General features: G+C 29.5%; 1 protein-coding gene across 1 annotated transcript in view; it reads right to left on the bottom strand.

Moving 5' to 3' along the window:
• Positions 1–1,130: 1,130 nt before the first annotated feature.
• LOC107456971 (uncharacterized) overlaps positions 1,131–26,064 on the bottom strand; it is a 64,539-nt gene continuing 39,605 nt past the window's right edge. The window contains exons 3-4 of the mRNA XM_021146400.3: positions 3,268–3,425; positions 1,131–1,601 (exon numbers count right to left, since the gene is read on the bottom strand). Coding sequence (XP_021002059.2) covers positions 1,446–1,601; positions 3,268–3,425 — 314 coding nt within the window. The 3' untranslated portion in view covers positions 1,131–1,445. The remainder of the gene's footprint in view (positions 1,602–3,267; positions 3,426–26,064) is intronic.

Below are 26,064 nucleotides of genomic sequence, written 5' to 3'. Positions count from 1 at the left end.
TATAGCTTTTATAAAAATATATAGCTTACTATACAAAGATGCCAAATATATTAAAATCTCAATTCTGAATTTTTTGTCGTTTATATTAATTTTCAATTGCACGACAGTACTAAAGCCAATGATGCTTAAATAATTTCGCTTGCAACTGGTATTTGAAGCAAAAAAAATTTTACTAACAGTACTAAATGAAACAAAATTAATGGAGCAATGATACTTATTCATTTAATTTTACAGAATAGTAAAAATTAGTCGTTTTTTTAGGCCAAAAATGATTAATTAATTTTGGTAATGGGAACTATTGGTACTATGAAAACTGGTGCACGTTTAATAGGAACCAAATATACTAATATAGGAACAATGTCTTAAGTTTATATATTTGATTAAGATAAAAACTGCATCAATACAGTACAGTTTTAATATAGATGGTACGGAGAGAAGTTCTTACTCTCCTGTAAAGGAATAAGTACCGAAGAAAATTGCTTGACTGTGGTAAATTTTGACTATCAAGAATGATACTGAAAACACTTACCTTTATTTTGATGGGATGATCTGCTAAAAATGTGTTTTGCTTAATCTAATAACGCGAAGTCACCGGGAAGGACAAAATATGTTAACAAATAAAAAAATTGGAGTTTTCTTAGATCTATTAAGTGTGTTTTCATAGGAATTAAAGTTTTGTGTCTGATATCGTAATTTTGTTGACTATTAATTCATTTTTTTCCGAGCATTCATCTAATTTAATAACGAAACAAATCCATAATATTTTCTTACATTTTTAGCCACAAACCCCCTTGAAATATTTTGCTTTGATTTCCTTACAATGAATAGAAATTCACTTCAAGAATTAAAAAAAGAGAAATACAAAATTCATGTACAGAATCGTTTACGAATTTTAAATTGTTGTTTTAAAAATACACCAACGCTATTTTGAAATTGCGCATGGTTTTATCATAATTCAAAAATAAAATTCTTTATATTAAGAGACTGTAATATTTAAATACATTTTTCATTTGCAAATAAAAACACATCTAAAAATAATATTACTTTATTGAAAAAAAGAAAACAACACAATAAAGCTATTCAAAGACATTTCCATTCCATATCGAAGAAACATCAATTTTTAATAACTTGCAACCTATAAACACTAAAATTCCTTTTTTTTTTTTGCACGCCATTTTCAAAATGGTTGCATGTTTTTGAATTCTCACTAGCACGCGAAACACTTATTTAAAATTATCGTTTGCAGTAGGTCAAGATATTCTCGCCTCCAAAAATATCGTTTTACAGCAAACTAAGGAAACAATATACCATCGGATGGATGGCAACACGTGAAAAAATCAGATGTAGCCGAATTAAAGCAGCGGGATAAATTATCCCAGACTTATCGTGAGCAATAACGCAACGATGCATGATGAACGATCGCCAAAATAACCTCGTTTATTTATTTATTCCCCGCCATTTTGACGTGTGTTAGTTCTGATGGGGTTATTTCGCTGGTAACTGGATGTGGATGGATGGTTCGGCATCGGCATCGTTTCTTCACTGTCCACTGAAAATGAAGTGTCCAGTTCGGGAGAATCTCTATCTTCAAGATTCTGTGGCTGAAAGCGATAAATTAGAATTAGATATAGATATATTAATTAGGTGTAAAAATGCATACTAAAAAAATGTGAAAAATATTATACTCAATTAAAAACGCTGTGAAGGAAACCATAAGTTTAAATTAAGTATAATCGAGAGTATCACGGTTACATTAACACGATTACAGTTACACAGGTTTCAATAGTTGCTTTTTGGTTTTAAGTACAATAAAAAATCATCATCATCACCATCATCAATGACTCGACAGCCTAGGGTGGACTTTGACCTTCTCAAGAAGTTAGAGTTCTCAACAATAAAAAATAAAATTCTAAAAAAAATTATGGTAGATACTAAACAGAAAACTATACTAAAAACGATACTAAAACGATACTAAACGATACTAAAGGAAAAATACTATACTTAATTAAAAACGCAGTGAATGAAACTATAAGTTTAAAGGAAGTATAATCGTGATTATCACGGTTAGATTAACACGATTACAGTTACATAGGTTTCAATAGTTGCTTTTTGGTTTTAAGTACAATAAAAAATCATCATCATCATCATCATCGATGACTCGACAGCCCAGGGTGGACCTTGGCCTTCTCAAGAATTTAGAATTCTCAACAATAAAAAATAAAAAATAAAATTCTAAAAAAAATTTATAGTAGATACTAAACAGTAAACCTTTTTTGTGGACTGTATCAAAGTAGTGCTGCGGTCTATGGCTCTCATGATTCACTCAGTTCGATGTAGACTGTTAGAAAGATGTTATAAAATATTTATTTGCTGTACATGTTGTGTTTTGTTTGTAACACAAAGAACTTTTATCTTTCAAAAAAGGAATAAAGTCTAAAAACTCAAACGATACGTATTTTAACGGTCGAAACACAAACTTTAATAAAATGATATATTGTTGAAATAATATTTTTAAAAAATCATTTAATGTAAAAAACATCCTGATATATAATAACACATAAAATGTTTCAGAAGTTAATTATAAAACTATTTTAAAAGCAATGGAGAATATCTTATTTTAAATTTCAATACTGATTAAATTTAAGTTGTTGTAGTTGTAGTTAATTTACGTCACACTAGAGCTGCTCGATGGGCTATTGGCGACGCTTTGAGAAGCACCTTTGAGGATGATCCGAAGACATGCCATCACAATTTTGATCCTCTGCAGAGGGGATGGTACCCCCGTTTCTGTAGCCCGATGAACTGCACGCGAAGTCGAGCACTTTACGGTAGAACAGTTTAACGAGGACCAATACCGCACACCGTCGGTCCCTACGCAAAGTATTTAAGAAAAAGAGAGAGATTGCTGTCATATTCCATAATCTATGTTTCTAGCATCTCAGTCATGTGATTTACTATTTATTTTCAAGATATGAGTTTTTTTTTAATTTTTTTAATGTATTTCACTTTTCTCTATAGTTTCATGCATAAGATATTTAATATCTCAGTTATAGTATCGCTTTATAAAATAAATGATCTTATTATAAATTATCTAAGGATTGCTAGTAAAGATTGACGAAAAAGCTGAGATTGATGTTATGTTCAAGTTTTTGCACAGATTTAAAATACGTAAATAAAAATTTAATGTCGAATTTATGTCTTCACGATTATTTGTTCGAAAGGAACTATAGAACTATTAATAAGTATAAATATAAAAAAAATACTTACGTTCGGAAGAAATATATTATTGTGAATATATGTGTTTCCCGCAAATGTCTCATCAATATACTCAGGGGTAAAATTCGTAACCCTTTTTTTCTGTCTGTCTTTATTTTTCCCCCGCGAAGAGCTGAACTTAAATTGATGAACAGCAAACACGATAGTTCCTATAATGAAAAAAAAAATATTTATTCAAAAGAGTACTTAAAGGAAAGTAAAGAAGGTTTAAATCCTTTCCATTAAAGATAAACAAAGTTATCTAGGAATAATTAATGTGCCGCATTATTAGATAGATAGGTACTTTATTTACGTCGCACTAGAGCTGCACAATGGGCTATTAGCGATGGTCTAGGAAACACAGAAGATATCTGATGTGATGAAGATATCCTTGAAGATGATCCGAAGACCTGCCATCGCAATTTTGATCCTCTGCGGAGGGGATGGCTCTCCTGCTTTGGTAACCCGACGACCTGCGAGTGAAGTCGAGCACTTTACGGTAGAACAGTTCAATGAGGACCCATACCGTGCACCCTCGATCCCTATGCAGACTGATCAAAGTGGTCACCCATCCGCTTACTGACCGAAGTCAGTGATGCTTGACTTCGGTGCTCTACTGGCAATCGTGTCTTTATAATGAGTCCACTGCGGGATGCTGGATTATTAAAGAGCAACACTAATGTACTTGAGCTGCGATAGCTCAGTGTTTAAGGGATTGAACTGTCATTGTGATAGTTTGGGGTTCGATCCCCAGTAGTGACTTTAAACCCACAAATATCAGTGGGTACTAGCTTGTCTCGAAAGTAAAGACGGTCTGTGAATTCTGATAACAGTATTTGCACAATCCCACAATCATGCCGTTTGAAGCCGTAACCTCCATGACTCCCCTAGTCGTTGAAGGGAATGATTTACTATTATACTTAGCTGCTTAGTCAAGCATCATTACGTATTGTGAAACTTGTCTTAACAATTTAATTATATTCCATTTAGCGCATTCCAGATTACTCTTGCTAAAACACAACATTCTGTAGTTATGTTGAGAGTATTTTTGACATCATTTTAAAAAAACATTAGGAACATTTATACTTAGATTAATTTGATATTTCCTGGTATTGGCTACCGCTTTAGATATTTAATTAAATGTGGATATTATATATGAATAATTTTATTATTAATATATAATGGGGAACACAAATGTCTCGTTTTCCATTATAAATATCAAAAATGAAATTATAAAGTTATTAGGATAAATTACCAGGACTATAGAGTTATCAGGATAATATTTATGTTTAAATGACAAGATATCATTAATTTTTTTTAATTTATATTTCCCAGAATTTAAAAAGTAAAAAATAAATGAACAAATAAATGCTGCAACCACTTTTTAAAAAATCTGTGAAAGTTGTCATAATATTTAGCTCATTCACATTAAGTTGTTTCTATACATTTTTGCATCATTTTTTTTATACACCGAAGAGCCATTACATTATGACGACCCTCCATCTATAACAATGGGCTTGTTACAGTAAAAATTATGATGCCATATTTTATTATAAAATGGATTTTATGGCAAAAAAGATTTCATGCTAAAATAGATTTTGCCGATGATGTACCCAAGATGCCGGTTCATTATATTGTAATTTAATCCGGAAATTTTTATAGTGTGCTTCTTTTATACATATTCTAAAAATGCAGCTACATTAAAAAAAAAGTTTAGACTCTGCATTTTAACTCGTAACAACGGCCTCGAAATAAAACATATATATTCTAAACATATATATAAAACTTTACATATTTTGAAAATGTAAGTATATTAAAAGAAATGTTTAGACTCTGCTTTTTAACTAACAATGGTATCTAAATAAAACATATACAGGGAAGAGCCATTACATTATGACCACCCTCCATCTAGCAATGGGCTCGCCCAGGTTTTCATGGTTTCTCGCCCAGGGACAATGTTTTCATGGGGCACATTAGGACCCATAATACTCATAGAATACCCTGACGTTTGTAAGCTACTTGAACATAGTTGCAGACCAGGTTCACCCATTCATAGCAACAGTTTTTCCTGCGAGGGATGGTGTTTATCAACAGGATAATGCAACATGTCATAAGGGTTGAATCGTCGAGGAACATTCCAGTGACTTTCAAGTCATGTCTTGGCCCCCAAATTCACCTGACCTTAATCCAATAGAGCATTTGTGGTCCTACTTGGAAAACCAAATTCGTGCTGCCACGCTACCCCCTCGCAATGTAAGGGAATTGCAGGACCAGTTGGTGAGTGCTTGGTATCAGATACTTCAGACTACCTATCAGCACCTTGTGGAATCAATGCCACGGTGGGTGCTAGTAGTTTTGAGGGCTAAAGGTGGTCCTACATGCTATTAGCAGGGTGGTCATAATGTAATGACTCTTCGGTGTATATTAAAAGTGCAATAATGAAAAAAGAAATAGGACACTTGCAGGGAATTAAGTGTTCATATTATAGAGGATTAAACTAATTTGGTATTTTCTGGCATTAGCTACTACTATGTAAATATTTAATAAAAAAAAAGCATTCATATGATTTTTAAGTAGTAATACAGACGTTTATATAATGCATTATAATGGGGAGGATCGAAAAAAAATCTACCTGAGGTGACAAATTAAATAGTGCAAATGATATCTTACGTTACGAAATCTGACACAAAAACTTACTTTCTCTGAATAAACACTTAAATTTTATGCTATATTCAGATTTCTGACCCCTAAAATATAAGGGGTAGCCGAAATCTAGGAAATGTGGTTCTGATATTCTGGTCAAGAGAGTGGTCTAAGGTTTGCACCCCTTAATGTTGATTTTACTTTTTGCGTATTTCACCGTATCTCTAAAACTCTTTAAGCCAGCGGTTCTCAACCTTTCAGTATTCGCGACCCAGTTTGCAATCATAATTTTCATCGCGCCCCCCACTTACAGTAGAATGTATACAACAATAATGTATATTGAGTATTTTGAATTCTATCTTATTTTTAACTAACTGCCAAAACAAAAGTAAAGTAAAAGCCAGAAGCAATTGAGATTGCAGAAACTATGTTTGGAGTTAATTTTTCAAAAGAATTACCGTCCTCTTTCAAACGATACTGTTGCTCCTCGAATTGGTGATACAGCTGAAAATGTAGTGTCAGCTTTTCTCGATGTTGCGTGACAAAATGTTTTCAATACAGTTTGATGAAGCATAATAAAGATGCTCANTTCTAGTAGGTTTGGCAAGAGAGCGCTTAATAGCAATTGCTTTTTTGAATATTTTACCATATCTAAGAAATTATTAAAGAAATTTTAGACATTTTTATGCAGAATTGTATAACTCGTTTATCCAAAGAAAATTTTCTTGCAAAACAAAAATTTAAAAAAATTTTATTATTTAATTTAATAACTAGCGGATATTCGTTCTTCGCCCGGGGTGAATAAAAAAAGGCATAGAATCAATAAAACAGCACTGAGAAACACTACGAAATTATGCTCTAAACCGAGAGGCATATGCCGACATAATTAAAGAACTTGATGGAAGAACCAGGTAAGTGATATTTTTAGGGGAATTAATGAATCAGAAAAAATAACATAATACGGTAGCATCAGTATGAGTATGTTTAATGAAACAGAACTGCTTTTGTCTTTACTCTATTCTTAACATAACTAATCTGCATTAGATTTTAGTATGCTTGCATGATTTTTATTTCAAATTAGGCAGAGGGAAATAAAATAAAATAAAGCAAAGAATTATGAATCCCATTTTTTTCTTAGAATTTAATAAGTATTTTGGAACACGACCATTTCTCTATTTCACCTTAATTTTTCTGTTGAAATATTTATAAGTAATGATTGAAAAAAATTATTTTAATTCTAATTCATTAAAATATTAATACACTATCTTTGCTACCACTGGAAAAAATATTTTCTCAAACTACGTAAAACCAATTGTAGAATTTTTATGAAAACTGCACTAATTATCATAATTCCAGGAGTATATATTATCGTCAGTATTACATACTGCCATCTGTGAATGGCGATTCCTAAGCTGATTCCTCATTCAATTTTCCTCCATTAATTTTGCTTTTTATTACATGGCTTATTTTATTTCAATTAATACATATCGAGCAATGGTGGCTCAGAGAATAGAGTGTTTGCCTTCTAATGAGTATGAACCTGGTTCGATCCCAGCGATGGCGGGTCGATACGAATTCCAAACCAGGCTCGCACCGTGCACAGCGCTGACGTAAGATATCCTGAGGGGTAGATGGAATGGGTAGAGTCCCCTTGCTGTCAGGCTGACCAAGAAAGTTTTCGGGGTTTTCCTCTCCCTATAACGCAAAGGCGGATTAGTTCCATCAAAAGCTCCCCCACGAAAGCAAATTTTTTCCGATTCTTCATCCAGGAGTTCCTCTGTCTTTTGGTTTGGGTCCAAAATTAGAAAACTATGGATATCAACATAGGTAGTCGTATAATCAAAATTGGATCGGCTGTTCGACGACGGTTATAAAATAAAACATCGAAGTGTTTTTTGAGTAAAAGAATGAACCAAGTGCATTTGTCAACAATCATTTGGTAATGAACCTTATGAAGCCTGAAAACATATTTAATTTGGCAGTAAATCAATACAACATTAGAGCAAGTATTTTAAATGAGCGTTAGCAATTTACCAATTTCTCTTATTAGAAATAAATGCAAGGCATTATTTTTGTTTTTTTATTATTAACGTATATACTTTTATTCTGAGTCTAATTTACTCTAATTCTCTAATTTGTCCCTTGGTAAATCAAGCCACTCAACTTTTCATACATAGACAACCCCTAAATTAAATTTTTGAATGTCCTTCAACATCTTCAGTATGTTCAAGGACCGTCTATAAAGTTGTAAGTAGGTTCATAATAACATCCCAGAATTCTTTATGAGAGATAAATCTGTTCTTCTCTGCTATCGATTTCTTCTTAAGTGTTAGACACAGCATACATATCACGCAAAACTATCACTTGTCTCTGTTGGAGTATTTTATTTAAATTATTCTTTAAATTGGAAACATCTGGTGTTTCCATTGCACCATTTCGAACAAATATTTCATTGCAGACTGCATTCAGATTTTAATTTGTTTTTATCGCTAGTTGTTAAATTTTTGTGTTTAATAAATTAATTTAATAATATCTTTAAAGTACTAGGGCACAAGCATTTGATATCGATCACATTTCTGAACGAATCTAAATTATCAAGTTGTAAAACTAAAAAATAAATCAATAATCTAAATAAATATAATTAGAAATTTGATTCCCAATAATCCATTTTAATTTATGGTTTGTATCAAAAATAAAATATTTCCAAAATAAACCGAACCTAGTCAAAAGAATTTTCAAATACATGTTTCATATTTTTTGAAACTATTTAATGGATCAATATTTTCTTTCCCTGCACACCTAATAGTAGAATTTGGAGCTTTTCAAAAATAGAAATTTTCTTTCTTTTTCTATGATTGATTTTGTTCTAAGCAAATTAATATTATCATCGTTAAGCAGCCAATCCATATAACTTTTGCGGCCATCAATCTTCAACTCAGTGGACTATGTAATTTTCAACATTACTCAGAAGTTCAAATAAATTAGGGTTTGGTGTAAATTCGGTAGGTAGGTACTTTTCGCACTAGAGCTGCACAATGGGCTATTGGCGACAGTCTGGGAAACTTCCCTGAGGATGATCCGAAGACATGCCATCGCAATTTTTATCCTCTGCAAAGGGGAGACCGCCCCTGCTTTGGTAACCCAACAACCTGAGCGTGAAGTTGAGCACTTAACTGTAGAACAGTTTAACGAAGACCGATACCGCGCACCCTTGGTCCTTACGCAAGCTAATCAAAGTGGTCACCCGCCTGCTTACTGACAGCAGTTAGTGATGCTTGACTTCGGTGTTCTACTGCTGGGAACAGTGTCTTTAAGATCAGTCCACTTCTAGACTCAAATTACTAAAATATGTAGAAAAATGTACAGAGAGTAAAAAAATAACATTCAATAATTAATTCGAGAATTGTACAAGATTAAACTTGAAGTAAAAAGTACCATGAAGCACCTTCTGCAGGCCAAACAAATGCAAATACAGAATAGAAATTTGACGTACTGAAAAAGTACTGACGTACTGAATTTAAGTAATTAAACGAATTCTTTTTGACAGTTATTGCAATTTTAAGAACTTCTTCGTGATTTTGTTCTTATTTTTTTGCTATAAATAATGACTTTTAATCCATTGTAAATTCGCCTTCGTAGAAAACATTTTGTGGGAACTTACCGTTACATAGGTAAAACCACGAAAACTTCCAACAGTTTGTCAGACACAACCAGTATTCTAAACCCAAATGCGATCTACAGGTTGACACAAACGCGTACTCTAAGGATAGTATCGAAAGCAGTATATGAATCAATCATAAATAGGGGATTCAATATTGAATCACGTTATTGGGGGGTTACATCACTATCCCCTCAACTATGAAGACTCTAGCACACTAATGCCTTAGTATTAAATCATATTTATACCAAAATTTTATTGACACCTAACTTTCAAAGTTGGCCGATAATATTAATTTAAAAAAACATCAACCAACGTTCATTGGTTGACAAGCATAAGTGAACGGGAGAATGCGCCCCTTGCATTTAATTCACTTTTATTATCATCATTATTGTCGTCGTTGTTGTTATTATTATCACTATTGTTATTATCATTATTGTTATTATTATTATAGTTATTATTATTATAGTTGCTATCATTATTAAGAAAGAGCGGGTTACTACTGTATGTAAAACTTTTTCAACACTTTCGCCCTTATTCACCAACACGGATTACCTCCGGGTAATCTATGGGTAAGAGTAAAATCACGAGTTTAGTGCGAAACGTTATACTCCAGCCGAAATTTCGCCAAACTCGCAGATTTCATCGACAGTTCTGACTCTCCGGGTAACCCTCCGTTTTTGCTGAGTTATCGGAGGGTAACCTATTCACGAGGAGCTTGTAAACAAAAAAAATGGAGGATTCTATAGCTTGCGTTTGAGCTTGAAGATCTTGAAACTGTTGAAAGAAGGGAAAGATATGTCCCAACTATCAGAAATAATGACCTAAGAAGAGTTAGATGAAATAGACTTTTTTGAAAGATATCGTTTCTTAAAACCGACGATTGAAGAACTGATCTCCAAAATTGGCAGTAAGTTGGAATCTGATACAGATCGGAACAATGCCTTAACTCCAACGGAAAAAGTTTTAACTGCTGTAAGATTTTATGCATTTGGAAACCAGCAAATAACATGATTATATTATATAACAGCACGTGTTTATATTATATGCAAAGTCACATGGTTTTACCTTGCCCAATCAAAGGCCTCGTTATATTTCCTCCAAGAGTTAAACTCGAGTTGTGAAATCCTCTGTTTAAAACGGTTGGAGAATAAAAAGCGAGGGTTAATCCGAGAGTAACTCTTGAATTTAACTCGGCGTGGTGAATACGGGTGTTTGTCGTGGTAGCTCGAGGAATAGAGAGCTCGCTTCCCAATGAAGAGATCCAGGTTCGAAAGTTAACGACAGTTGGCCAATTTGGATTCTGATTCGTAAATATCCAATTCTCTTTCGTAAAAAATCTTTAAAAATAGACAGAAAATGGGTTTGAATCCCCTAGTAGCTGGTTTAACCATGAGAAGTGTAGGGCGTTTTCCTCTCCATGTTACAAAAATGAAGTTTAGTTTCATCAAAAAGTCCTTCACAAAGGCTAGTTAGTCCAAATTCTTAATCCGGGATTTCCGTTGTATTCTGGGTTGGGTTCAAAATCATATGGCTAATTTGAGCATTGATAATCGTAAAAATGGATTGGCTGTTCAACCCCGTTAATAAAATTAAATAAAAACACTTTAGACTGTAATTTATAACTTTTCTTAACCGTTTATGCATTTTTTTTTTATTTGATACTTTTCGTTTAAATTTTTTAAGTTGACGTATTTAAAAGTAACGACAGAAAAATAAAAATATAAATTCATAAACTAATTTAATTTAAATTCTTTAGCAATTGATAGAACTAAGGGAACTCTTTAACTAATTTCGCACAATTTGTGTCCATTTAAATTAAATAATATATAGAATTTCGTTGTAGTTAAGGGAGTAAAGAGATCATAATTTGCAAACGAATTATGGAATTAAAGTACCCGGATGTCAGCTATTTAAATTGAAAGTTCTTGGAAAGATAAAAAATTTATTAAAGAGAAAATTACCCACTTTACGAAACTTCATTTGAGAAGATATCGTGTTATCATGTGTCATATTTTACAAATTTTATTTTATAATTACGTAAGTCAAGTAAAAGAAATTGAAATAACATCATTTTACTAGTTTCAAAAGAATTTTAAATCTTGCGAATTAAAGTAAAATATTTTATATTATCGGATAAATAATTTAAAAATAAATTCTTTATCTACTAACTAATAATTTTATGATATTCAAATTTTATATAAACTTTATTTAATGCGCAATTTTTTATTATTTTTCTTGGCTAAAAATTATGTTTAGAGTAATTATTATTTTTATTTGTAGTTAGTTTTAAAAATTACATGATGCATAAAAATGTACATGATGCATAAAAATGCATTAAATTTGAAAATTATGCCATTATATCATGCATAAGTCATATGGAACATATTTTTGAAAATTCAAATGGTACATGACATATAAAAATGTATTAAATTTGAAAATTATGCCATTATATCATGCATAAGTCATATGGAACATATTTTTGAAAATTCAAATGGTACAGAATACTTAAAAATGTATTAAATTTGAAAATTATGCCATTATATCATGCAAAAGTCATATGGAACATATTTTTGAAAATTCAAATGGTACAGAATACATAAAAATGTATTAAATTTGAAAATTATGCCATTATATCATGCATAAGTTATATGGAACATATATTTGCATTAAATCTAAATCTTTTATATACAAACGCATTTTGTAAACATTTTATATTTTGCATTTTAAAAAATTGAATGGGAAATAATTTTTTAGGCCTTAGTTACCGAGATAACAAAAAATCTCGATTCGAAAAATAACTAATAGAAATGTGGTAATAGTTAAGAAATTTTGGTTTCGATCCAAAATGAATATCAAAACTTGACCCCTCCCCCTCCTTCAAAAGGAGCTTTAGCTCCCATCTTGAGCTTACTGAGGAGAAGGGGGATAAGCTTGAATTATTATCTAGAGTAGCAAAGTACATTTTTTGTTAGACATTCCAATCACTGTACTAGCAAGTCAGTAAATTCGATCATACCTTATCATACCTTATTCTGTGCTTTACATGTTCTGCTTTTTATATGTTCCCTATTGCTTAATTGTTTGTTTCTTAAGTTACCCTTTCTTTGCAACTAGCACTGCCATTGGATATCTGCGTTCCTACTGTAAGAAAAAAGTATGGTCTGAACTACCAGGATATGGCAAAAATTACCGTGTTTTTGTCTCTAAGGAAAACACCAAAAAAGCTTAGTAAATTTTACCTAAACACTTTGGTAATGATTTTGATAAAATTAACAAATAAATATGATTTTATCATATGGATAAAATTTAATGAATGTGGTAATTTTATCATGGCGCCCTATCATGAAATATAAAACAATTTATTGGGTTAAATTTACTTTTCTGTTACTTTTACCAAATTACTTTTACCAAGTATGAGATGATAAGAACAATAGTTTTGAAGACCAGAAATTCCAGGAAAACGTTACCAAATGAACTGTAAAATTAAATACTGGGTCATTTAAATACCATATATTTAGGTTTCTTAAACCATATATTTTTTTTAACAGAAATGTCATACAATATAGTAATTTTACCAGAATTTTTTTTCTCTGTGTATCATGACAACTGAAGTATTGTTTTCTGTGTAGTCATAATAAATGAAGTAAAGCTAAGTGAATCATGGGTTAGAGTATCATTCAAGACACATGTGGGAGATTTTCGTAGTTTACTTCTCCATGTGAAGCACGTACGTAAAGCATTCTAAAAATCCAGTTTCCAATCATTGCTCAAATGTTTAGAGCGTTCAGTTGTTAAAATTTCTAAATGTTCTGCAAAAAAAATTTTGTTTAGTTTATATTTTACAGAGGATGAAACTTTATATCCTCCAATTTCATCAAACAACTTTAAATCAAGCAACTTTAGGAAAACTATACAAACTATATAAGCTAGTTTAAAATGTTCAAAGGACTATATCGCTTATGAGCATTTCAAAGACTTTAACCAAAAACATCATACAGGAAAACATTCGTAAAGAGGTTTTGAAATACTCAAAATGTGCCTTAAACAAAAGGAAAACATACGACATTTGTACCAAAAAAAATAAGTCGGTGTCAAGATAGTATATTTCGATTTCATTCGTAGAAATAGATTTTTATTTTAATAGTTTCATTTAATGTAGAAAAATATATTTCCATTTCTTTTGAAATAATGTAACGCATACATGTTGTTTTAAGGGGTCTTTAATGTGTGTCCCTAATCTTTAGTGGCCCACGCCAATGATATTTCAGTAATGTGCTAAATTAATTCGTTCAATTTAAAATAGTTCGATAAGAAAATGAAAAATATCATAGAATGAGAATTAATTTAGATGATAATTAGCAGTGAAAATTCTTTGACTCATGTTTATAAAAAGACTTATTATTTATTCTGTATAGTATGTTAAGACCTAATTAAAAAGACACTAAGAAAGCGAATTTGAAGCACAACAGCATGTTTAACAGACCAATATATAAAAGATATTTTAAAAATTGCAATTACAAATATATTTCAATTGAAATAGATGCTTTAGCTGAGCAAAAGCAATATCTAAATAATAAAGTCTGAAATCGCATTCATCCCTTTGTAATGTAAGTATTTTTCGCACTGTATTTGTACTGCTTCGAACAGTAACAAAATTTATAAAATGAATTGATTCTATCTGGTAATTTAAAAATGAGCTGTCAATGAAATTGCTTTCTGTTAGAACGGGGGCCCTATCTCGTGATTGCTAGACTGTACTCTAATTTTGTCCCATCAATAAGTTAGGTGCGTAAAGGAGATAAGGCGCAACGTTTCTTATGAATCCTAACAACTCTACTATATTGGAAGATACATAGATATATAAGAATCTATTTAACATATTAGAATATATAGATATATTAGAATATATTTAATTAAAAAAATTTTATGTCATCGGAGGTGATCCAACAAATGTGACAGTTCTACTATAGCATAAGGATTATTTTGAATTTGTTGGGACTTTTGATGAGTTACAGTAGATTATATATTTCTTTAATTATCAATTAAACTATGAATGGATATGATTTATTAGATTATTTAGAACAGAGGTTCCCAAATGGTGTTCCGCGGAACCTTAGAGCTTAAAGGGTTAGATAGTTAAAGGGGTTCTGATACACCATTTTTTTTTTTAGCTACTAATAATTTTTGAAACCTGTAATTACATTCAAATCTAATTTTCATTCTTTTTTTAATATTACGGTAATATTTAGGAAATTATTTAAATTTAAATGCCAAAAATGTTAATTTTTAACAGAAAAATATAATTATTCCTTAAGCAATTTATTGAACAAATTATGAAAAGGACGTGCATTTATAAAAACAATTGCCTTAAAATTTCCTCTCACACTTTTCAAATAAAAGTAAAACTACTAAATTGTTAATTAAAAAATGCGTCCTAATAAAAACTCCCTTATAAAGATTTTTCCCTAATAACGATTTTTAACACTAACAGCAGTTCTTTTTGCTTTCATTTTATTTCAAATTCCATTTGTTTATAGCTTATGTATATGAGCCAAAAACAATTTCATAACTAGACTAGACGCGTCTCCTGGACTGCGAATTTAATCATTGAATATGAGACTTAATTTATGATTATTAATAATAAAACGATGAAAAAATTTCTTGATTCTTACAAAGTATTTTCAAAATAAAGTCTTTTATTGATTAATACTCACGCAATTGTCTTTATTTAGTCAGGATTATAAAGTTAGGATTCCTCACTAAAGAATCTTAATCCCTTAGGATTCCATAGTCGAAAAAATTGGAAACCCTAGAGCAGTGGTACCTAATTGTGTTCCGCGGAGCCCTAGGGTTCCGTGATAGAGTTAAAAGGGCTCCGCGAGTTAGTACTTTTATAACTAACGATGAGTTTTGAAATATCTGATTATATCTAGATCCAACCTATATTTCATAATTTATTTAATCTAATATTTGCCTTTATAAAATTAATTTAAGTAAAACGCCAATGAAATCGAAATGGCATTTTTAAAGGGAAATACTATCTTTCTAATATATTGAGCAACTTATGAAAAAAACAAGCATTTTTAAAATATTCCATTAGAGTTTATTTTCACGCTTTTCAAATCAAAGTAAATAAATTATTTATTAAAGAAATATGTTACTATAATAACCATTTTCAAAAAAAAATCTTTTAAGCTTTCATTTCGAAGTAAATAATAATCGATTAATTACTTTCAACTTGTGTATGTACACTAGAAACAAATTCATAACTAGACCAGATACAGCACAAGGACTGCAAATTTAACTGTCGGACATAATACCTAATTTAAGATTGTCAATGATAAAACGATGAAAAATCTCCATTACTCAAATTAAATATCCTCTTTTATAGGTTATAACGTTGACAATTACCTTAAACTTTATAAAGTTGGGGTTCCGACGAAAGAAGGTTGATTATTTAGGGTTCCATAATAGAAAAAAAATTGGGAACCACTGCCCTAGAGGAGGTGTGCTTCTCTAATGTAGCTTTAACTGTTTTTCGAAACTCTGTCGCCATGGAAAATAAAAATGCCACAGTTTAGGTACTTTACACTTGAAGAAATGAGATGATTTTAAACTATATATATAACCTTGCTGTGAAGAACTATCTGGACTTTAGAGCAGACAAATAACTGAAATATTTTGAGAGTCATTACATTTTTTTTTAAAAACCGCCAATTTAGCGAAAAAATTTTGAAAATCGCCAATTTGGCGACATTTTCCCATTTCCCATTTTCCCATTCTCAGTTTTTGCAAATTTTTATAAGTCCGGGTAATGCAGAATTGGGGTAAGTTTTTAAATGGTAAAAAATTAAACCACAAACGCTTTTCATTTTCACAAAACTGTGGCTTTTCTCCATATTGACGTTTTGTGCCATTTTCAAAATAAGCGGCTTTAGAAAGGCTAATCTTGACTTAACAGTCACGAATAACAGTTCCAAACTCGAAAGGCTAACCTTGACGTAACAGTCACGAATAACAGTTCCAAACTCGAAAGGCTAACCTTGACTTAACAGTCACGAATAGCAGTTCCAAACTCGAAAGGCTAACCTTGACTTAACAGTCACGAATAACAGTTCCAAACTCGAAAGGCTAACCTTGACTTAACAGTCACGAATAACAGTTCCAAACTCGAAAGACTGACTTTGACTTAACAGTCACGAATAACAGTTCCAAACTCGAAAGACTAACTTTGACTTAAGAGTCACGAATAACAGTTTCAAACTCGAAAGGCTGACCTTGACTTAACAGTCACGAATAACAGTTCCAAACTCGAAAGGCTAACCTTGACTTAACAGTCACGAATAACAGTTCCAAACTCGAAAGGCTAATCTTGACTAAACAGTCACGAATAACAGTTCCAAAGTCACAGCAGTTATAAAAATATATTATTCTCAAAAAAAGCCTCATTTCATATTACGACGGAGCCTTAAAAAAAAAGCTTTAATTGGAGAATGTGTAGCCCTGGTCCAAAAAGTTGAAGATTCCTATTTTTTTTTCTTTGTATAAAATTTTACCCTATGCAATTAAAAAGGAAATTTGATTACAGCATTGACCATTCTAAAGTATCGTGGTTATTTTCTGACGAACTTTTATATGTTCCTGAATTATATAGTTATATTTAAAGGGAAGAAATAAAAATCCTTTTGTAAGACTTTGATCACCTTCTGAGGAAAATGGTCCAGTTGAATCGAATACCCTAAGGTTTTGTGGCAGAAAAAGATATTACTAATAATTGGGCTACAGAGACCTGTAAACCAGGGATTATTTCGTTCGTGTTGTGATTGCTGTTGAAATTAATACTTGGCGTAAAAGATTATATTATTTTTTTAAAAAAATGTGGATATCTTTTATTTCTCAGACAGAAAAGAAATGATTTTTTTTATTTTTAATAGAATTTGAGTTCGATTTTGTTTTCTTTTCAAAGAAAGAAATAAAAATATTATTTTTTCAAATAGATTTAGAATTTATTTCTCTAAAATCTTTGAGAAAATAAATTATTTTTTACTTTTTTTTTTAAATAATATTCTTTTAATAGTTTCCCTTTCCTTTACGAAATAAGAATTTACGAATATGAACAAAGAAATAAGAAATACGCAATTGAATTATTTATAAAAATTATTCCGGAAGTAATTTTTTAAGAAATTTTTTGTACGAAATAAGAATTTACAAATACGATTTACGAAATAGGAAATTAATTTTCCGTTCCAAAATAAGTACTTATTCGTGAATAAGATTTCATAACTTTCCTTCATTAGTTACCACAAAGGTTTGAAAAAAGAAAAACAAATATTTCAAAACTTTTAAAATCATTTTCGTTATTAATTTTTGTCGGCTTTTTTCTGGCAAAACAACATTTTTTTATATAAATCATTCAGCAATAATTTCTATACTATTCTTAATAAATTTAATATTAAATAAAGTAATACATTGAGTAATTATGTTTTAATAAATCACCTGAGATCATCTAATTGAATCACCAATAGTTTTTCTTTCACCTATTTTTAACTTTTAATTTAGTTTCGATACACGTATTTGTAATCAAACCAATCAGATATATACATATAATGTAATAGATTATAAGTAATGTATATACAATATATTATATGCATTGTATATTTTATATTTAATGTAATATTTTAATAGGTCAATGTACTGTTTTTTAAAAAAAAGTTTATATGATATAATTTAATATAATCATCATAATATTTGGCTAGACAGCCCAGAGTGAGCCAGTGCCTTCTTCTGAATTCTGCTTCACTTCATTATATTTCTGATTTTTGTGTGTGAGTTGGATTATAAAGAAGTCAGTCCCCACTACACCCATCTCAATCTGGGTCTACCCCCCTGCCTGCTTATTGGAGGTTTCTAATAAGAATTTTTTTTTAGTGTGGAATCATCATCTATTCAAAATATATGAGCTTCCCAGTTCATCCGGAAAATTTCTTGAACTTTACAAAGTCTGGATCCTAATAGATTTTATGTACTAGTTCAAAGTTATGTCTTCTCCAAACATTGTTGATTTCCATCCCACTAAGAATGCCTCGCTAAATTGGCAATAATTGATTAAAATGGGCATCAAAATTTTAAAAAACTATTTCATTTATTTTTAATTATTTTTTAATTCTTTACAGATATTTGTCAAATGTTAAACATTAAGGAAAAACTATATAATTTGACAAATTATTGCATATTTTTTAACTGAAATAATGTTTTTAAAATGAATAAGCGAAACTGATTTTTTTTTCAATGCCCACCTAGGGAATGACTTGGGCAGATTTGTTGGCCACTCTTTCAGGGCCGCCATATTAGGCGGGCCAACGTTGCTCCCACAGTAAAGACAGATAGTACAGAGAAGGAAAGAACATCCATGCCTTTCCCGGGATTCGGACCCAGAAACTTTCTGATGAAAGAGCAGTTCCCTAACCCCTACACAGGCCGGTCAGCAACGAGTCAGTTAAACAGATTCATAAGTCACATCAGTTAAACCAAGAAAAAAAAGAAAAGACGTTATTTCCTCGTTTATTGGTGAATTCTTATGAAACAAAATAAATAATACTGTTTTTCCTGATTATGAGTAGAATTCATTAAGTTTTAATCTTTTTTTCTTATATTGAACCTATTTTTAGAAATGAAAGATTAATTATGCAAAAAATAATAATATTAATGCAATTAAAATAATTTAAATATTTGATTATTATATTTCACGTGTTATACTTTCACAAGTTAATTAAAGAATATTATTTGTGATTAGTTAGCTAAGAAAATCTTTAATAAATTTTATTGATAAAGAAGATAGAAAAAGTTCAGTGTAAAAAGATTATCTAATTCATACATAATATATGAATTTGAAAAAAAAAAACATTTCTAATTTATGAATTTTAAAATAACTAAAGTTGGAAATCTCATGTGACTCAACGTTTTTGTTATCCACGAACTCATAATTATTTCATTCCTTGATTATTAAAGTATGTAAATATTATATAAACCCTTTAGAAGTTGACACTTTTAACAAATCAATGTGACCAAATTAATGTTAAAAATTATTTAATATTCATATTTTTTTATTAAGATTTCCATATTCTAACAAAAGAACGACGAGTTTTACGTGAAATGAAAATATTACAGGAATAATTAATAGAATTTGAATATGCAAACTGTTTTTTGATTATCATTTTTATTCAAATGCATGAAACTTAGCCAAATTTAATATATTTGATCAACTAAATTTAAATTTCGGCATAAAACTGCTCATTATTTGAGTAAAAGCTCATTATTTGAGAAAATGTATTTCTAAACAAATATTTATCTCCATCTAACATCGATTTAATAGATTTTTTTCTTTCCCTTTTCTAGTAACTTTTTTTTCAAATTCAATAGAATCGTCCACTGATTCTGTTCATACAATTCCTAGCATATTTCAACTCAGTTTGTTAAAACTTTTATTTTTTAATTTTATTTTATATTTTGAGAATTTCATTTCACTGTATTCATTCCACTGTTATTTCACTAAACACTGTCACTTTATTTATTTCACTGGATTCAATTTTATTTCACTCGCATTTATTTCTTAATGCACTTTTCATCAAATAAATACTCAAGTCAAACTTTGATGAAGGCTAGTTTCAATGCAATATGTTTAGAGATTTTTCTCGGAAAACAAATCAAACTTTAGTTCGTTTAAACATAATAAATTTTTCAAAAAAAACCTTCGTTTACTTTGTAAAAAAAATCTGGAAAATATAGAGATAAAAATCAAATTTTTTGTTTAATTGTGTAAGTTCTCGTTCAAAAGCATCGATCAGAATTTTTCCTTACTCTATTGAGTTACGGAAAATACCAGTTCCTTTCTCTAAAGGGACTTTTTAAATATTTCATAATATTGCAATATTTAGTGCTTAAGTATTCACCCGTGTGATGTTGCGGGTAGAGCCCACTTCTAACTCAGCTTCGAGTGGGGTTCGATTTGAAAAATGGGTGCCTGGTCGAAATGCATTTTATCTATTCGTTTCTTAGTGTCCACTTTAATGTACGCTCAGCAGTTTCAGAAATAGAAAAATCTTAATGTCTAAAAAACGGAAAGTAATTTATAAATCTTTACTTATTGCCTGTAAACTTATAGAATCTCTGGCCTATATTTTTCTGTATTTCCATTTTTAATACTCCTTCGTTTTTAATGTTCTGAAATTTTGCATGAAACTCTTGATGAATAATTTCCAGTAAATTCTCATGTTAAAATTCTCCACAGCGTATATCGTGTTCCTTTAATGAAAGCGGTAAGTTCATAGTTAGTAACATTTCTTTATCTTAATGGTTTTGAAACCATTTACAACTGGTATAGTAAAAAAACCGTGAATACAAAAGCATACGATTTTGTAACCATGTACAATTACAATAATTTCAAAACCATAAGTAAGAAGAAATTTAACTTGGTTAATCTAGTTAGGTTATGTTAGGCTTTTCATTTGGTGATGGACATTGGAGTTAGGTTGTGGTTGAGTTGTACTTTTGCCAAAGACGAAGTAAACACGATATCGGATTTGAAAATGTATGTTAGTTTGAAACGAAAGAGCATCCTGATAGTTCTGCTGCCTTCTGGTGACAATAGTAAAGCTTAAAATGTTCTTTTTTCCCATTTAAATTTATCATAATTTTTAATTTAATTCGTAATTATTATAATTCTTATATAAAACTTACTTTTTGTGCAACTTACCCATCATCAAAATAGTTTAACCATTTTTTGGAGTGAAATAGAGAGAAAGAAAGGGAACAGAAATCTTAAAAAATCAGATATTTCGTACAAAATAGAAATCTTAAAATAAATACTTTTTGATAAAAAAGAGTTACTCTCTACTTAATCTTCAAACAAAAGATAAATTAACTACCATAGCTACTTAAAAGTTTTGTCCAAATCTTTGGAACTATATAATTTATACCGAAGTTTTTATAAGTGTACTGTAAGGGAAAGACATTTTTTTCTATTTAAATTTGATTTTGTTTTTATTCGAAATAAATTATTTGTGTTGTGGTTAGTAAATACGTTTTACTTACTCTTTCTTTGAAAATTTCTACGTTCATTTTTGAGAAATAAAAAGTACGCTATGTGAAATAAAATTTTACATGAAACAAAATTTCTTGTGAAATAAAAAATTTTGTTTTTATATGAAATGAAATTTTTTATTTTCATATGAAATAATTTTTTTTAATTTTTATATGAAATAAAATTTTATTAAAATTAAAAAAATACATAAAAAAGCACTATTATGAACTCATTTTTGTACCATTGTATGAAATTTTTTAATTTCAATTCCATCTCCAGCTTTACATTTATGTACAATATTAAAAGCAATCATTATAGAAAAATCGCAACAAATATTTATTTGCAAAAACTTTAATTAATAACATGATAAATTAAAACTGGATTCATTAGATTAAAAAACAAATGAATAAAATAAGATAAAAATAGGATATATTTTGAAGCCACAATACGTTATTATTGGGAACTAGAATATATAATTATTAAATTTAAATAACTTTATTTCATTAAATTATGTTTCATTTTATTGAATTAAAAAGACGCAACAATTGTTAATGCAAAGTGAAAATACATTATAAGTACTAAATAGAAGCATGAAAATGATTAGATTAAAAAACAAATTTATTATTTGATAATAATTTTAACTAAAAATATTTTTTAACATTACTAAATAAATTTGCAATAAAAAATGTAAATAAATAAATATACAGTAAGTGTTAAGCACTTGAATTAAAATTTTAAAATAAGCTTTAAGAGATAGAGCGAAATAAATGATCCCGTATCACCTTTGGGAATCGTACCCCTGACCTCTAGATTAGTAGACTCGATTTTAATTAAATTAAAATTCCTTTTACTGTCTAAAGAAACAAAGCTTTATTTCATATTTTTTGAAAAGGGACACTATTTTTAATATACATTTTAGAATATTTAGGTCAAATATTATTTACTCATTTTTCAAATGAAGTAATTAAGCAGAGCGAGACCGCAATCGCCATGTCTAAGAATAGGAAAATTCCGCGAAAACTGAGCCCTCTTCTACTATAAAAGGCACGACCGGAGTTCATACTTTTTCGGAAGTATTTTGGGATGAGAAATTTGTCTTGTATTACATGTTTCTGGTTTTGGAAAATCATCGTGGAACGAGGCTTAATTAGCTCATCTGGGGTTGCCATCTACCTTGAAAGATGGAAGTACAATGCTATTATGTATTAAGCAGCTCTGTGGTGCTGCCATTTATGTGTGGATGAAAGTTTCGCATTCTAATAATCCAGGGTCACCAATTAGAAAGCGCGGGACACTTGAAATTCTTTCTATGTTGAAGGAATGAAAGAAATAGAGTAGTATCAACGCTGGAATTTGAGTCCCCCATACAACCAATCATGAAATTGAATAGTCCTCTTGGTCAAAGTACTTATACAAGTGAACGGAACTAAGCGACTTCATATGGTGTTAACCATATAAATAATAAACGAAACGTGAATAAACAGTCAATGAATGATTTTTTGCAGCAGTCAATAGTTTGAATACTATGTCTTTTATGGTTATTTGACTACAAAGTCAGCCATTTTTTCCGAAAAATTTCTAACAGCGTAATATTTAAAGTTTTTAAAATAACATAATTCTCATTTTCAATAAAGATAAAAATGAAATAACTTCTTTTTCCAACATCAAGAGAGTATTTTAAATAAATTTATTTTGGGTAATAAGTTGGTGTTTCTTTGATAGTGCAGGTGGTTTTAATTTTATAAAATGAAAGCAACAACTATTTCAATAAATGACAGCTTACAGTTGCAAAACTGAAGATTGTTTACATTGTATTAAAAATTACAACATTAATTAAAGTATTTAAAATTTTCCCTTCATTCCTGTCAACTTAGCTATAAATATTCTGAGTTTTTTACTATATTTTACATTCCTTTAACCCAGAGAATGTTTCAGTCGAATATTGTTTCTTATTTTCGCTATTTTGAGCATTTAAAACAAGAGAAACAACGACAGTAATTGCTATTGATTTATTTTCATGTTTATAAAGCGTAGAATGCAGATATATTTTGTGAGAATTTTTTTTTATTGAAGAATAATAAATAGTGAATACAGAAAATAAATAAAAGGACATAATTTATTATAATCAGCTTTCAAAAACACTTTTCGACATAGCTTCCTTCATTTATAAAGTTCAAGAGAATTTGTATAACGTCAGCTATTTTACAGATTATCTAAGTAATATGTTAAAGTGTTAAAAATTGTTTTATTTTTAAAATTACCTTAGCAATTAATTACATTACCTACACATTACCTACAAAACATTCGTTAAAGTGAAAATTAGAACTTCGCTGGAACAGCAGCAACTTTTCTATAAGCTTAAATTAATATGACCTTATTTATTCAATTTTCAATATCTAAAGAATCAATCTAATACAATGAAACAATTAATATCTTAGTTGATACAACCAATTCTTAATCAATTAAATAACTATAATAAAAAGTATCAAACAGTTTAAAGTGTTTTTACAATTAAGGAAATTATCAAAATTTCCTTAAATATAATAAATAAACGAAAGGAGTAAAGAAAGGAAGTAAGAGAAACTAACTTTTGAACTTTAATGATACGGAAACTGCTAACATGCACATTACCGAAGTAAAATTCGAAATCTCTCGATTATTTGGGTAATGTGTACACTAACGACTTTCTAGCATTAGTCGTACGATCTATATAATTTAATTCAATATCGTAAGAAAAAAATTCTGTACATTTTATTGAGAACTGTATGCTTTGGAGACAACATTTTATTCAGAAACAAAACAAAATATTCTTGTATCATAACAAAAGCGAAAAAATAACAAACTAAATGCACCAAACACTTTCAGTTATAGGATTAAAAAATGCGTTTTAATAAAGTAAGAATGATTTAAATAACTCTGTTTAAAAACGTTCCTTGTCCTTCAACATACCTTAAATTGATAAAAATGATAGAAAATGTATAAAAATTATCTATTTTTTTTATTTTTGTAAAATTCTAAAATAGCTAAAATTCTAAACTACTTCACTCAATATTCCTAATCTTTTATTTGCTAACGTAATTCTTTTGAAATAAAATGAAGAAACTATTTTTATTATTAAGATTGAAATGTAATTTAAATAGGTAGGTCATTTTATTTCCCATAATCTTTAATTTAATAGCAGTTTACAATATTTAAGTAAAAATGAGCTAAGGTTGAAGTCAGGTGCTGAGAAAATTTTGATTAACCTGTAAAAATCTATAAATAACAAGTTTTATAAAAACAACTCTTGTTTTTAATAGTTCTCTTACGGGTGAAAAATTTATGTTATTGTTTTGAGCTTTATATTTATGCACAACAGATAAACATCAGTAAATGAATTTTATAAACACAGCTTATATTGTATTTATTTATTTAATTTCGCATTTAAAGTTTTCTTTTTATTGCATTCTATAACAAAAGCTAGTATTACGAAGGGTTAGTTTATAAATGGTATAAATCGAAAAAAAAATTTTAAAAAAATTAAAATAATCGAAACTGTATTTTGTTGAGGCATGTTATTGCTTCATTGGAAAGCTATAAAAATGTTCTTTTTCAAATGTATACCAGTAATCTTTGTATATTAAATTACGAAAATATCAATGCTATAAAATTTTATAGCGAAATCAACTTAGGAATTAAAAAATGTATTAATTTGAGTTCAGTTAGAGCCGGATACTCATTATTCACATAATTTTTTTCGTTTTTGAGGCTCAAATTGAGACTTATTTTGGGCTCAGATTAAAAAATCTCTTACTAGGGCGGGTTCAGACCTCCAAACAGCTCGAAATCATCTCTATTCCCTTCGGACAAAAAAGAAAAACAAAATGATTTTTCGGATTTGATGGAGTCTTATTATTGTTATTCTGCTATCCTATTCTGCTATCCTATTATTTCTTTTTGCTATCCTAAGGATGTCCGAAAATTCCCTATTTATTAAGCAACTGATTTATATTTTTGAATATTTCTCTGTTTCATTTTATTCCTTAAGATATGTTCTAGTTATTAATTTTTAATTTCAAAATTGTAAGTATTTTTAAACCTTCTCAAAGTTTAACAAAGTTCAAGTTTCAAAAATATTTACAACATTTAAGTTTAAAATTTGATAGCTAAATTCAATGTGGAACTCATTCTAATAATTAAAAAAATTATTCATGACTCTCTCTCTCTATATATATATACAGTACCGCTCAAAAGTATCAGTACACCTAGAAACTTATAAAAAAATGGCAAAATTCAAAGTGTCATAACTTCTTTAAAAATGATCAAAAATGCTTCTGCTTTAGCTCATTTTGAAGCTTAAAATCTCTACTTTTATGTACTCTAATTGTTTTTAATTAATATATTTTGCAACTATGTACAATTACACTCTAAACAATCATAGAAAATT

Source organism: Parasteatoda tepidariorum, chromosome 9 (genome assembly GCF_043381705.1).
Source record: "Parasteatoda tepidariorum isolate YZ-2023 chromosome 9, CAS_Ptep_4.0, whole genome shotgun sequence".
NCBI lineage: Eukaryota > Metazoa > Arthropoda > Arachnida > Araneae > Theridiidae > Parasteatoda > Parasteatoda tepidariorum.
This window is presented reverse-complemented; position numbering and strand designations above follow the sequence as displayed.